Here is a 14,823-nt window from a genome sequence, read left to right on the forward strand (position 1 = left end):
CGTGAATTGGAGCTCTAACTGTTTGGAAAAGGAAGTGGAAGGCAATATGGGAAATGGAAATACCTACTAAATCTTAGGTTTTTATGTGGAGAGTCTTCTGTATGGGAGGGGAGTGTGAGATATGATCTATCAATTGAGATTACCTGAGGTCACCGTTCATGAGGTCTTTCATTTGAGTGGGCTATAATTTAACTTGCATGATGATGAGTCTCTAGTTTCTCAAGAGAGAAGTTTGTTTAATTTGAAGCTTTGTCTTGAGAGGAGTTTGGTTAACTTGAGGCTTTGACTCGAGAGGAGAGGTTAACAAACTTGACATGATACTTGACCAATGGCAAAGGCAAGTTTGTAACTAAACATAATTTAAGTATTCAGTTTGTTGGAAGGGGAAATAAATGAGTAAATGTGGAGCACATGAAGAGGTGATTTCCTTTTATGAAGGCCATGAGCTCTTAAGGGGAGGATGAATGTTAGGAGATTGGGATTAGTTGTATTAACAAGTCTAAGGACATAGGGATGCACATAAAAAAAGCATATAGTTTTAAGGGTTTGAGCTATTTAGATTGAACTAAAGCTTGACCTAACCCAATATAGGCCGTATCACAAGTGATATGGATGCAAGAGATGATGTTTATGGATCTAGATGCCATTCTTATGCTTTTCAATGCTTAAGGTGAGCTTTATTAATTGCTGAGGTCTATGGTTGGGAGGTGAGATGGTGTTTGATTTCCATGTGATCATGTTAGCTTGACCTTCCATTTTAACAATTAATAACCTATTTGTTGTAACCAAGTCTCAGCAGTAATTTAGTTTGTGCAATATGTGCTCACTTATGTAAGATAAAGATCGTGCGTTTGCTATTGTGATTGTGTGCACACACATTATAATTTCTTATAGGAAGTGACTTTTAGACTCACTGAATGTCACACAGATAAAATGTAGATCCTTGCTAAAAATGCTACTTAAAAAAACAAAAAAAAACATAGAATTTGCTCCACCGTTATACCTAAATGCTGATTGACCAAGAAGCTTTGACTGAACCAAGAAACCCCTCACGCCCCATAATGCTTTACATTAGGCCACGACCACAAACTTATGAGCCTCCCTTCTTTCCACTTTCAAAAGGATAGGTTGCTTTCATATTTACTATAGAGCAGTAATAAAGGCTTTTGATTTAAAAGAAGGTATTTACATAATAAAGACTTTTCTAACCCGTTCCAACATAAGGCAGGCCAGGCCTCTCGTGAACTTTTTTGTGGTCCCACTAATTCATATTTCACGAGAGAGTCCTAATTTTCGGAAAAAGGAAAATATCTTCATTTTTTGATTTGAGACTTATATTTGAGAGAGGAGTGTGCAGGTCGTGCCCGATATGGTGTTAGGGTTTCTGTCGATGGTGTAGCCTCCTTATATAGTGCTGAAGTTTGCGGGTACACAGGAAAAGCTATGGCGCTAATGAATTCCCGGCCTTTGATTTGGGGAGTGCACCAAACTTCTGTGCCGTCAGATTGCTTCTTGAACACCTCCCACGCTTCAGCTTCCCCCTTTCCCAGATCAAATGGCACCCTACACAGGTTAGTCTGTTATATACATGGCTCTTTGATATATTCTGCTCAAGAAAAGCTCTTAAAGACATGTTTGCCTATGGTTTTATGGTTGAGAGTCTATGCATATACATGTAGTCGGCTAGCATGCTTTCGAATGAGTGCCCACTTCCTCACATTTTGTTGTGTGTTGTGTCACCACAACACCGCTTTCTACTGTCCGACGGTAGCACCCGTGCCTCTCTAGCATGTGTCACGAGGTATTGGGTTCGAATCTACACTAGGGACATTTAAAATTCAGTACCCTGTCTCACAATACAAAACCCCCAACCCCCCCCTCCCTCCTCCTCCCCCCCGCCCCCTCCCCCCAAAAAAAAAACAAGGCTTTCTACTTCAAGAGTTGTCTACAGACAGACATACTGTTTGAATATTCAATCTCAACAAGTAGGGTTATGCAGGAGCCCTGCCCACAGCATGGCTCATGTTATGTGAGTTTTCGGCATTCCTAGTCTTTGCAAGGGAATTGCTTTCTAATAGGATGACATAGAGTTAGCTGTTGTCATCTTGGAAATTTGAGTGTGAGTTGTCAAAATATGCAGCGGAGATGATAACCAAATCTGAGACCACGAGCAAGTAGAGTGCAGAAAATCGACAGCACAAGAGAAGGAGAGAGATAGGTGTGTAACTCTGCTCTATATACACAAGATCCCGAAGTGTAAACAAGATACAATGGCAAGGGGGCTATGGGGCCATTTTATATGCCCCCAAGTGAGAAGTTGGCCAGTAGAAGGGGCAGCCGACAGAGACATTCTCCACGATCAGCAACCTGCACCAGTCGGCCGGCTGTATCAAGTTGGCCAGCATCAGTGAAAGGTCGTGGACCTGAATGAACAGTCGGCCAGCTCATGGTGATGAACCCATGCAGTCGGCCAGCTACTGGGACATGCTGCCATCACAGGGCAGCCACCCAAGCCATGGAAAACTAGGAAAAATGGGGAAAAAATATGGGGAGTGAGGAAAAATGAGAAAACACCTACAAAGGGTGGGCACACCCACAACAGAGGCCCTGGTGTCTGATAAAGAAAGGAGATGACTTCTAACACCCCCTCTCAGCTCCTAGCTGTGAAATCAACCCTAGGGAGCTGCCTGAGCGTAGCATGAGGTAGAGACTTCGTGAAGAGGTCCGCCGCATTGTCCTTCGTTGAACAATAAAGTAGCAAGATGTCACCAACCAAGATCTTTTAACGTACAAAGTGATACTGTATCTCTATGTGCTTGGTCTAGGCATGGAAGACTGGGTTCCGAGTAATAGCTATACAACTCTGGTTATCACAGTGGATGACTGTGGGCTCCTTCTGTGGAAACCCGATCTCGCCTAGCAGCCTCCGCAGCCACACAACCTCGCAAGCAGTACCACAAGCAGCCGGGTACTCTGCCTCTGTCGAAGATAGGGCAATAGTTGGCTGCCTCTTATTGCTCCAAGAAACTGCTCCTGAGCCGAGGGTAAAATTGTAACCTAAAGTAGATCTCCTCGTGTTTGGATCTCCTCCCCAATCTGAGTCACTCCAACCCTGGAGTCTGACTCCATCCCCTCCTGTGTAGAAGAGTCCTAGATCCCTCATACTTTGCAGATACCGCAACATCCGCAATCCTACGTCCCAATGAGACTTCAATGGCGTTTGCATAAAAGAGCTCAACAGTCCCACGGAGAAGCTCAAGTCCAATCTGGTGTTCAGCAACCAGATCAATGAACCAACCAACTTTCGATACTGCGAGGCATCAATTGGCTCACAAGGATCATTAATAGTTAACTTTGTATTTGGGTCCATCGGGGAAGTAATAGGCTTGCAGTTCTCCATCCCAAAGGCCTCAAGCAACTCATGAACATACCGTTGCTGAGAGACAAAAAACCCCCTCAGGGTCTGCCAGATCTCCAATCCCAAAAAGAAGTGGAGTAAGCCTAGGTCGGCCATCTCAAACTCCTTTGACAAGGCAGCCTTCGTCATGCCAATGTGCTCCACATGACCGCCGGTGAGAATGAGCTCATCCACATAAAGGATGATAATCGTAACCATGCCGCGTTCTCGAAAGAGATAGAGGTTGGGATCTGCAAACGATCTCTGAAAACTAGTCCGAACAAGGAAGGAATCAATCTTCTAATTCCAAGCCCTGGGAGCCTGCTTAAGACCATACAAGGCCTTATGTAACTTGTAAACCATCCCTTCTGATCTTGGAACAACAAAGCCTGGAGGCTACTCAGCATACACCTCCTCCTGCAAGTCACCATTAAGGAACGCAGATTTTACATCCATTTGATATACAAGCCACCTCTGAGAAGAAGCAAGGGCAAGAACGGTCTGAATCGTGGTCATCCTTGTTGTTGGTGCAAAGGTATCCTTGTAGTTGATGCTTGGCCGTTGAGCATAACCTTTAGCCACGAGTCTGGCTTTGTGTTTGGCCACCGACCCATCTGACGCATATTTGGTCTTAAAGACCCATTTGACACCAATGTCTGACCGTTTTGATGGCCTCGATACCAACTCCCATGTGTTGTTCTTCTCGATGGCATCAAGTTCCACCTGCATGGCTTTCCTCCAAGTATCCTGTGAAAGGGCTTCCTTAACGGAAGTGGGCTCCTTGTCCCGCATAATATGAGACATCAAAGCATAGTTTACCTAAAGAAGCTCCGTTGTATTGCTTTTGTTGCGGACTCTGTGCGATCTTCGAGGGCTGTCCTCTGTGGTCCACTCGGAAGGTAGCTCGGTGACACCTGACGCCCGAAGGGTGTCCATCAACCTGTAACACGCGGAAGCTCTGGGAGTCTTCTTTCAGCCCTAAACACTCTTGGAAAGCATCTGATGCAAAACGCAGATATAGAGAGAGAGTAGAGAGAGAGAGATGTTGGAAAATTCAGTATATTACTATAGTACAAAAAGGTACTTGTCTGCAGCCCTAGGCTGTCTTGAAGAAAAGGTGATAACACCCAAAATTCTGTCCCCCTATGGGACTCCTATTGACCCAATCCCTAGAGGATTGAATGAATCTTTCAAGGAGCCTCTTGTGCTATTTATAGTTCTTTTGACTTTATGGAGAATTGGCTGACTGCTGGTCAGCCAGTTGATTGGACAAATAAATCATGTTTTGATGCGCTTGTAGTCCCTTTGCCATATCCTGATGCGTTTCAGTCGCCATACTCTCTGGTACAGCTGACAGAGCGTGTCTAGCCAACAGTACCCCCTTTCCAGGCAACCGACAGCATCCTCTTCTTGTTTTGCCCAAGCCTTGCTCCACACTGCCCAAAGCACCAGCAGAAGGGGCGTCGTGACACTCCTTAAGCATCTTGGACCTAATGTCCGGGATCTGTGGTACACAAATTGTCATTACGGAATAGTAAACCATTCCGAATCATCCACTGGCCTCCTGCAGCCTGAATGGTAGGCTGTTCAGTCATCGAGTCTTGGTCAATCAATGAGCTCCCGTCCTGGATCTTCTGCCAAAATGGACCAAAATAACTATTAGTCTTGCAAAGCCCTCTCAATGACTGGAATAAGTCAGTAGAAATCTCGGTGAACGACAAAGTATTCACCTCTCTAATTCGACTAAGCGCATCTGCAACACTATTCATGGACCCTTTTCGATAACGAATCTCAAGATCAAAATCTTGCATTAACTCAGCCCAACGAGCTTTCCTTCCTCTCAAATCATCCGCATCACACACATACTTGATGATCAGTCAATACCACAAATTTGGAGCCATATAAATAATGTCTCCAAACCTTGAGAGCGTGAATCACAGCATAAAGCTCCTTCTCAAGGGTTGGCCAACGAGATTGAGTGTCGTCTAGCTTTTTACTTTCAAAAGCAACCGATCTACCATCTTGAAATAGAGCAGCCCCGATGGCATAGTCACTGGCATCAGCTTCAAGAACATAAGGCCGACTAGGATCGGGTAATGCTAAGATAGGTGCTTCCTTGACTTTATCTTTCAAAAGTCTGAAGGCCATATCCAAATCGTTATTCCAAGTGATAGGCTGATTTGACTTACGTCCACGACCTTTCAACAAGTCGGTCATCGGTAGTGTGAGCTGAGAGTACTCCCGCACAGATTTTCGAAGAAAAACAACGAAACCGAGAAAAGAACGAAGTTGTTTCACTGTTCGCGGTATAGGCCAGTCCAGAACCTTCTGAACTCGGTCATAGTCAATGCTCAATCCATCTCTAGTGATCTTGTGTCCCAAGTAAATGATGTCTGTCATAAAAAACTCACATTTACTTAATTTAGCATATAGTCGATTCTGTCTTAAAATAGATAAGACAATCGTGAGGTGTCTAACATGATCCTCAAGAGTACGACTATATATCAAAATATCATCTAGAAACACTACCACAAATTTTCCCAAATGTTCACGAAAAAGATCGTTCATCATTTGTTGGAAAGTGGCTGGAGCATTGGTTAACCCAAATGGTAATATGAGAAACTCGTAATGGCCATACCTAGTCCGAAAGGCGGTTCTTTCGACATGCCTTTCATGAATACGTATCTGGTGATAGCTAGTACGTAAATCTATCTTCGTGAAATATTTCGCTCCTGCTAACCGATCAATCAGGTCATCTTATCTAGGGAGAGGATAACGGTTCTTAATTGTCAGCTTGTTTAATCTCTTGTAATCTATACACATTCTCTAGGTGTTGTCCTTCTTTCTCCTAAGCAACACAGGTGCACCCCAAGGTGATTTACTTGGATGGATGTGGCCCATCCTCAAATAGTCTTCGAGTTGTTTAGTCAACTCATCTTCCTCAGCTTGGCTCATCCTGTAAGGTGGAATACTGATAGGATGAGCACTAGGGATCAAGTCAATACGATGATCTACTGTCCTTTCAGGTGGTAAACCCGATGGCAGTTCTTTAGGAAATACATCTTGAAACGAATCAAGTATCTTCTGTAATTCTTTGCTTTCAAATACACTTAATTCATTGACATCCATAGAAGGTATGAGAAATGAAGAAAGTGGAATCAATACACAATGGAAAGCAATATACAAAGAAGAATCCATTATATTTCCAAAATCAACTGCATTTACAAGAGGTCCCTGAGAGGGATGTATACAATCACCTAAAATACTATACTGGGTGTTCCTATGTTGAAAAGAAAAAATATGACTAGACCAATCGCTCTGGCTTGAAGAGTCTTAAACCACTCAATCCCTAATAAGAAGTCTACATGTTCTAGGTGCATAACATAGCATTCCAGAGTATCTTTGTAGTCCTGAATCCGGATTGGTAGCATCTCCACCTTTCGATCCCATATTTGCCTTCCCGCAGGTAGGCGTACCTCATAGGTATGATCGCTGGGTGTCGTATCAAGACTCAATTTCTGCACAAGTTTGTAGTTAACAAAGTTGTGTGAGCTGCCAAGGTCTAGAAGAATGTGGATTCTATGGCCATTCACTTCTCCATACACTCGGAGAAGATCATGCAAGCCAAAAACTTTAGAGTTAAACAGACAATCAGAACATGTACTAGGGCGAGAAAGTACAGTTAACTGACGTACCTGTTATGTGCACAGTGGGTATCTACCGTGTGCTATACGCATGCAAGACTAGTTTCGAGGCTTGGGGAAGCTTGGAACTAGGCAGGCTGATTGACGAGCTGAGTTAGGGATACACTAACGGACGGGCACCCAAGTATGGACGGGCGGGCGGCCAAGTGTGGACGCCCGATGACCGGCCAAGAGCCTATAAAAGGGTGGCCAAGGTTAGTTATTGTATATAGAGAGTCTCGCGAGTTTGTGAGAGCTCTATGGTCTTGGAGCCTGGATCTAGTGCAGACGTGCACCTGCTTTGTGCAGCCGAGGTCGGCAGCAATCTCGAGGCTCGCGAGGGCAGCTTCGTGGCGGTATGGGACGTCACGAGGAGGAGATTGGTCGGTACGTCAACCTAGTTAGCTCAGCTCGTGACTCGGTGGGGACAGCCAAGACTGTGGGCTCGCCCACGGCTGTCATGGTTGGGAGGTGAGTCAGGCCTGCACCCCCTTGCTTGTTTGTTGTTCGTTTGTTTGCAGGATTCGAGTTCGAACCAAGATCGATCACGAGGGGATCCGTGGGGATTTGACAGTGGTATCAGAGCATACCTCGTGAACGAACAAGTCGGTAGGTAGAGAAGAAGAGGTCGAAGAACGGTATGTGTTAAAAAACTTGCTGTTTTTTCTGTGCATACTGCAGTTTTCAGATTTGGTATGTGTTTTTTCTTCATCAAAGAACCCCATGTTGATGGGAGATGGTAGTGTAATAAGGGTCGATTGCTTTTGCAAGGAAGAGGCCTGTTTTGTTGTGCAGTCGCATAACCTGCAGGGAGAGAAAACAGAAAAAAAAGGAAGAAGCACGTTTGCTTTTTTTCGTTGATCGAGAGAGAGAGAGAGAGAGAGAGAGAGAGAGAGATGTGCTGTTCATGCTGGCAAGTTTGTGCGCTGGCGCTGGCGCTGGCGAGTACTGCAGGCAGTGGTTATAGGCGGGCTGAAGGCGTCTAGGCCAAGCATGGCGGGTACCCAGGCCACGTGGCCTTGTGGCCAGGCTAAGGCAGCCAGCCCAGGCGGCGCCTAGGCCAAGCGGGTAGCGCCCAGGCCTACGCAGGCGCCCCAGCGAGGCCTACGTAGCCTAGCGCAGGCGGCCCAGGCCAGGCAGGCCAGCGCTTATGCCAGCCACGCCTTGTAGGCGGCCAGCGCAGGTAACGCATCCGGCTGGTGCAGGCGCACGAGCAGGCTGGCGAGTTGGCACGGGTACAGCCGCACGCAGGACACGCAGGCAACGTCAGCAGCAGCTGGCGACGGAAACTACACCCGGTAGCTAATCTAGGCGCCGGCAGCTCACCGACGGGTGAATCCTGGAGGGAAAAAAAAAACATAAGGAAAGCACGTTTTTTTTCTTAGCTTTCGTTTTTTTTAAGAATTTAAAACTTTCAAAGTTTTAAAAGAATCCTCCAAGGTTTCAAGGGTTTCAAAGGTTTCAAGATGTTTATTTTTTTTAGAAAAGAGAATATATATATCCATATATATATATATATATATTAAAAAAAAATATATATATATATATATATATTTATTCAAAAAAAAAAAGAAAACACAAAAACTAAAGCAAAAGCTAAGCATAGCTTTTTGAGATTTTTTTTTGGCTTTTGGGAAACCTTTATAAACCCCTCTAGTGGGCTTCTTGCCACACATCTCTCGAGTTCTCAAGTTCTCAAGTTTTCGAGCTGTCAAGCTCTCACGTTCGCTCACACTTTTGTTGTGCAAAGATCGAATTTTCTCTCCACGTGCCCTCTTCACGATGTCGACCCAAGAATCGGAGTTGGAGCCCCTCGTGGAACGCGAAGGCTTGCCGGCTAACGGAAGGTAACGATGCCGATCTTTTTGACGAGTTTGTGTCAAAATCAGATTTCCAAGAGTTCAAAGTAGCTCTCGAAGCTTCTTCGACGGAACGTTAGGCACAAATCGCAGCTCAGATGCAAGCTTTGCAGAACTCCATCGCTCTATTGACCACTACCCTCTCTACTTTCTCGGGTATGGATACCTTGGCTTCAGCTTTAGGCCCCAATATTACTCCGGAACCGTTCAGGGGCGAGCAAAAGCAGCGAACCAAGGAGATCGTGGACACGTGGCTACACAAGTGGCAAGTTCACTTTCAGTTTCATCCATATGATGATGGAAAGAAGATACAGTTAGCAGCAGGTTTCCTGTCCGGCAAAGCTTTGCTTTGGTGGAAGGAACTGAACCCTAAGCCAACGACTTGGGCTCAATTTGAAGACATTTTCAAGAAAGAATTCCTCAAGAAAGAGGATGATTATGATGTTGTAGCCCGGTTTTCAGCTTTGACCATGACCTCGCAGCACCTCACTTATGAGGTCTACCTCCAGAAGTTTCGTGACTTGCGGATGAAAGCTACAAAGATGGATCCCACTACTCTTTTGGGGTTTTTCGTAGCTGGTTTACCCGACTCGTACCGATTACAGGTTAAAAATAACAAATGTAAAACTTTGGACGAGGCCATTCATTCAACTCGTATCTATGATGATACGATGGTCTCTTCCAAGTCGAAACCCGTTACCAAGCAGGGGAACAAGCATAAAAGAAAGTTCTCCGCACCTATGGCTAACGCGATTGAAGGCAAGTCTTCGGACCAACCTTCGAAGAATTCAAGTTCGACACCAGCGAAGAAGAAACGACTCCTTCGGGCTTTGAAGCTCAAGAAGGAAGGACGTTGTTTTATCTGCGAAGAAAAAGGACACTTGCGTAATGAGTGCCCAAAGCAAAAGGGTACCAAGTCAAACGTAGGACCCAGGCCAAAGGCAGCTAACCAGTTGTCTTTGACAGGTAAGTCAATTACTGTACTTTCTCGTCCTAGTACTTGTTCTGATTGTCTGTTCAATTCTAATGCTCCAGCCACTTTCCAGCAAATGATGAACGATCTTTTTCGTGAACATTTGGGAAAATTTGTGGTGGTGTTCCTGGATGATATTTTGATTTATAGTCGTACTCTTGAGGATCATGTCAGACACCTCACGATTGTCTTATCTATTTTAAGACAGAATCGACTATATGCTAAGTTAAGTAAATGTGAGTTCTTTACGACCGACATCATTTACTTGGGACACAGGATCACTAGAGATGGATTGAGCATTGACTATGACCGCGTTCAGAAGGTTTTAGACTGGCCTATACCACGAACATTGAAACAACTTCGTTCTTTTCTCGGTTTTGTAGTTTTTCTTCGGAAATCTGTACGGGAGTACTCTCAGCTCACACTGCCGATGACCGACTTATTGAAAGGTCGTGGACGTAAGTCCAATCAACCTATCACTTGGAATAACGATTTGGATATGGCCTTCAGACTTTTGAAAGATAAAGTCAAGGAAGCACCTATCTTAGCATTACCTGATCCTAGTCGGCCTTATGTTCTTGAAACTGATGCTAGTGACTATGCTATCGGGGCTGCTTTATTTCAAGATGGTAGACCGGTTGCTTTTGAAAGTAAAAAGCTAGACAACACTCAATCTCGTTGGCCAACCCTTGAGAAGGAGCTTTATGCTGTGATTCATGCTCTCAAGGTTTGGAGACATTATTTATATGGCTCCAAGTTTGTGGTATTGACTGATCATTAGTCAATCAAGTATGTGTGTGATGCGGATGATTTGAGAGGAAGGAAAGCTCGTTGGGCAGAGTTAATGCAAGATTTTGATTTTGAGATCCGTTATCGGAAAGGGTCCATGAATAGTATTGCAGATGCGCTTAGTCGGATTAGAGAGGTGAATTCTTTGTCGTTCACCGAGATTTCTACTGACTTATTTCAGTCATTGAGAGGGCTTTGCAAGACTGATAGTTATTTTGGTCCATTTTGGCAGAAGATCCAGGACGGGAGCTCATTGATTGACCAAGACTCGGTGACTGCGCAGTCTACCATTCAGGCTGCAAGAGGTCAGTGGATGATTCGGAATGGTTTACTATTCTGTAATGACAAAATTTGTGTGCCACAGATCCCGGACATTAGGTCCAAGATTCTGAAGGAGTGTCACAACGCCCCTTCTGCTGGACATCGTGGGGTACACAGGACACTATCATTAGTGAAACACACTTTTTATTGGCCGAAGATGAAAGGGTATGTAGAAGATTATGTTCTCAAGTGTCAGATTTGTCACGCAAATAAAGCTGAACGCTTTAGACAGGCTGGGTTGTTGCATCCTTTGCAAATCCCAGGTAATAAATGGGAAAGTATTTCCATGGATTTTATTACCGGATTGCCAAGAACACATCAAGGCCACGATCCTATTTGGGTTGTGGTAGATCGCTTGACAAAAATGGCTAGATTTTTACCGACCCAGAAGACTATTACAGCTACGCAATTAGCTCGGTAGTTTATCGAGCAATTGTTTAGACTGTATGGGTTACCGCAGGACATAGTCAGTGATAGGGACTCTAAGTTTACGAGTGAATTTTGGAAACTTGTTTTTGAGAAGTTGGAAACAACTTTGAATTTGAGTTCCTCAGATCATCCTCAATCTGATGGTCAGACTGAAAGAGTGAATCAGATTTTGGAGGATATGCTTCGGGCATATGTATCCAAAAGACAGAGTTCATGGGAGGATTATCTTCCTATGTTAGAATTTGCATATAACAGTACTAAGCATACGAGTATAGGGTTTAGTCCTTTCATGCTTATGTATGGTTTTCAACCAAGATCACCTGTTACAGTAGGATTCTCAGGACTTCAGCATGATGCAGCACGTAATTTTTTGCAAGATATGCAGGAAATGTTACAAGTTGCGAAGGAATCTATTAGAAGTGCTCAAGACCGAGACAGGTTTTATTCTAATAGACATCGTTCACCTAGAGAGTTCTCTGAAGGAACGATAGTGTATTTGCGAGTTCCGAAAGATTCCGAGACTTTACGGACAGGTAGATCTCCGAAATTATTCCCTAGATACTGTGGACCATTTCGTGTTACGCGACGGATTGGTTCAGTTGCATATGAATTGGATTTGCCTTCTCATGTGAAAGTTCATCCTGTATTTCATGTCAGTAGACTTAAGGAAGTACTGGGTGGAGCAGATCAGTTAGTTACTCCTCAAGAAATTATAGATGTCCAGGACATGACATTTGTTCCGCACGAACCTGAAAAGATTCTTGGATTTCGTGAACGAAGATTGCGTCATACGCTTATCACGGAATACAAGATCAAGTGGAAGGATCGTGTTGAGGAGGACGCTACATGGGAGACATTGACTTCTCTTCAGAGAGATTACCTTGGCTTTTTAGTGAGCTCAGGAGTGAGCTCTTAGAGGAAGGGGAGTATGTCATGTGCACAGTGGGTATCTACCGTGTGCTATACGCATGCAAGACTAGTTTCGAGGCTTGGTGAAGCTTGGAACTAGGCAGGCTGATTGACGAGCTGAGTTAGGGATATACTAACGGGCGGGCACCCAAGTATGGACGGGCGGGCGGCCAAGTGTGGATGCCCGATGACCGGCCAAGAGCCTATAAAAGGGAGGCCAAGGTTAGTTATGTTGGGGTAAAGGCGTTATGCCCACCCTTATAGTGTGTACAAGCCCATAAGTTATAGTACATAGTACACTTAGTACTTTTAATGTACTAAGTGCACACTGTGTACTAGTGCAATATACATGTGTGATAGGGGAGTCACACACTCATGCTTTTCATGAGTTGACTTATCCCCACAACTCTCTCTCTCTCTCTCCCTTGCTTCTCTGTGTATGTCTCCCATGAATGAACTCTAACCTAACCCTAATTCAGGTTTCTCCCCATCAACTGGTATCAGAGCCGGTGCCCTTCGAATCTCTGTGCAAGCAGGCTTGCTCGTGTGAATGTGGTGAGGCGCCTACATCAACTGGTCGCAAGGACACGACAAGAGCACCACACAGGCTGCGCCCAACAGGAGAGGAATCCAGCAGGAGTAGCTGGCTGCTAAGCGTAAGCGAATCAGTCGTGGGCTGGCTAGCATTAGCCAAGGCAGCATAAGCTGGTGCTGGTAGTACCTTGGTCGAGGGCGTCCATCGAAGCGGGCCAGTTCTACACGGTGCAGGCAATCACGAAGCGCACAGCAGCCAGGCGAATACGTGGCAAAAAATGAAAGCGTAAGTGCGCTAGGCGAGCGAAGCGGGCCAGCTCTACACGGCGCAGGCAATCACGAGGCGTCAACGACAGGCTTGGCGAATACGTGTAGTGCTATCCATTAGGTGGCGGGCGTTGCATCACACGCAGGCGAAGGCGCCAGCGCTAAGCGAAGAAACAAGCGGATAGACTTGTAGCGCTAAGCGAAGGCGGATAGACTTGTAGCGCTACAAGGCGTCAACCCAGGCAGCCAGCGTTACCCTGGCTGCTGCCCAACTGGGCTGCCATGCAGCCAGCACAGCCAGAGCAGCAGCGCCGCCGTACAGCACAGCAGCAGCAGCAGAATCCGTACAGCCACTAGCAATTCATCACGCCTCCCCCCTCCTGCAACAGAAATCAACCTGCAAATCAGAGAAAAATCAGAAATTTCAGAGGTATTTGCCTTCAATATTTTGGGAATTTCTTATCAATTCAATCAATTGAGCAGGTTCAGGTGCTGAATTGCTCAATTTTGAGCAAAATTGGCAAAATTGGGTGACATTGGTCACAATCAGGATAAATTTGCAAGAAATTGGTCAAATCAGGATCAATTTGCAGGAAATTGGATGTCGAAATTTGGGGCTTTTGATGTAATTGTGCAATTAAGCACTCATACATGCTGTATGATGTGAAAAATCGCACATTTGGGCAAAATTGCAGCAAATTGCAGCAAATTGCAGTGCAAATCAAGGGGCTTTTGTGCCGATTTGGTTGATTTGCATGCAGGCAATCGCATTTGATGATGTGGATATTGTGCTGATGCCTTACAAGCACTCAATGTGCCTGTAAATCAAGGGGCTTTCATGTATTGGATGTATATGTGGCCAGGGGGAAGCATCGTGAACACTCTGGATGCCTTCATTTGCGTCAATGTACCATGTATGATCAGAAATTGATCTTAAATCAAGGGGCTTTTCAAGTTTGTATGCTTGTTGAGCTTGGCAAAGCAGCAGGCAAGACATTTATGCCTTGAATCCTCAGAAATCAGCTTGCAGTCAAGGGGCTTTTGCCCAATTTCTGTTCGGGACTGTTGTATGCAGTGTACGGGACTGTAAAAGTCTGATTTTCACTCATTTGGACAGCCAGGAGAGCATTTATTGCTATTGTACCTGCTGGTACAGATTTGGCACAGCTTTGTGCATGTTTTGGCATGGCTGTACACTGTTTTGAGTGATCAAAAGGTTCAAATTCAGCTGCTGAACTTGCCGGGACAGGTTTGGTACATCATTGGTGAGCACTTGGTACTGCTGTACAGTACTTTGGAAGGGCAAAAGAGCACATTTAAGGTGCTGTCCAAAATCTGCAGCAACCAGATTTTGGTGTTTTCATCACATAAAGTGGGAGAAAAGTTGCATTCTTGCTTCCGCAGTGGGAGATAAAGCTTGGGAGAACATTTGTGAGCACTTTGTGTGCTTTGGGTGCAGTGTTTGCACATTTTGGGTGCAGTGTTTGCACATTTGCAGGGAGTCAGGCATTACAGGTTGCATTTTGCTATGGCAACCACAGGTGAGAGCTCTTCATTGCTTCACATCAAGAAGCTTGAAGGCTCGCATAATTATGATATTTGGCAAACCCAGTGCTACAATGTGTTGCTCCAGAAAAAGCAGCACAAGCCTATCAAAGAAAG

At 45.0% G+C, this 14,823-nt stretch overlaps 1 protein-coding gene across 2 annotated transcripts in view; it reads left to right on the forward strand.

Annotated features, from left to right (window-relative positions):
- Positions 1-1,295: 1,295 nt before the first annotated feature.
- The window catches only part of LOC147637481 (chaperone protein dnaJ A7A, chloroplastic-like), a 39,630-nt gene continuing 26,102 nt past the window's right edge, over positions 1,296-14,823 (forward strand). Inside the window, exon 1 of one of the 2 annotated variants that reach the window (XM_086799268.1) lies at positions 1,296-1,571. In XM_086799268.1, coding sequence (XP_086655394.1) covers positions 1,444-1,571 — 128 coding nt within the window. In that variant the 5' untranslated portion in view covers positions 1,296-1,443. The remainder of the gene's footprint in view (positions 1,572-14,823) is intronic. The other variant, XM_086799269.1, reaches the window with a different exon arrangement.

This window comes from Cibotium barometz, chromosome 6, assembly GCF_041138505.1.
Source record: "Cibotium barometz isolate CiBa-2024 chromosome 6, ASM4113850v1, whole genome shotgun sequence".
Lineage (NCBI taxonomy): Eukaryota > Viridiplantae > Streptophyta > Polypodiopsida > Cyatheales > Cibotiaceae > Cibotium > Cibotium barometz.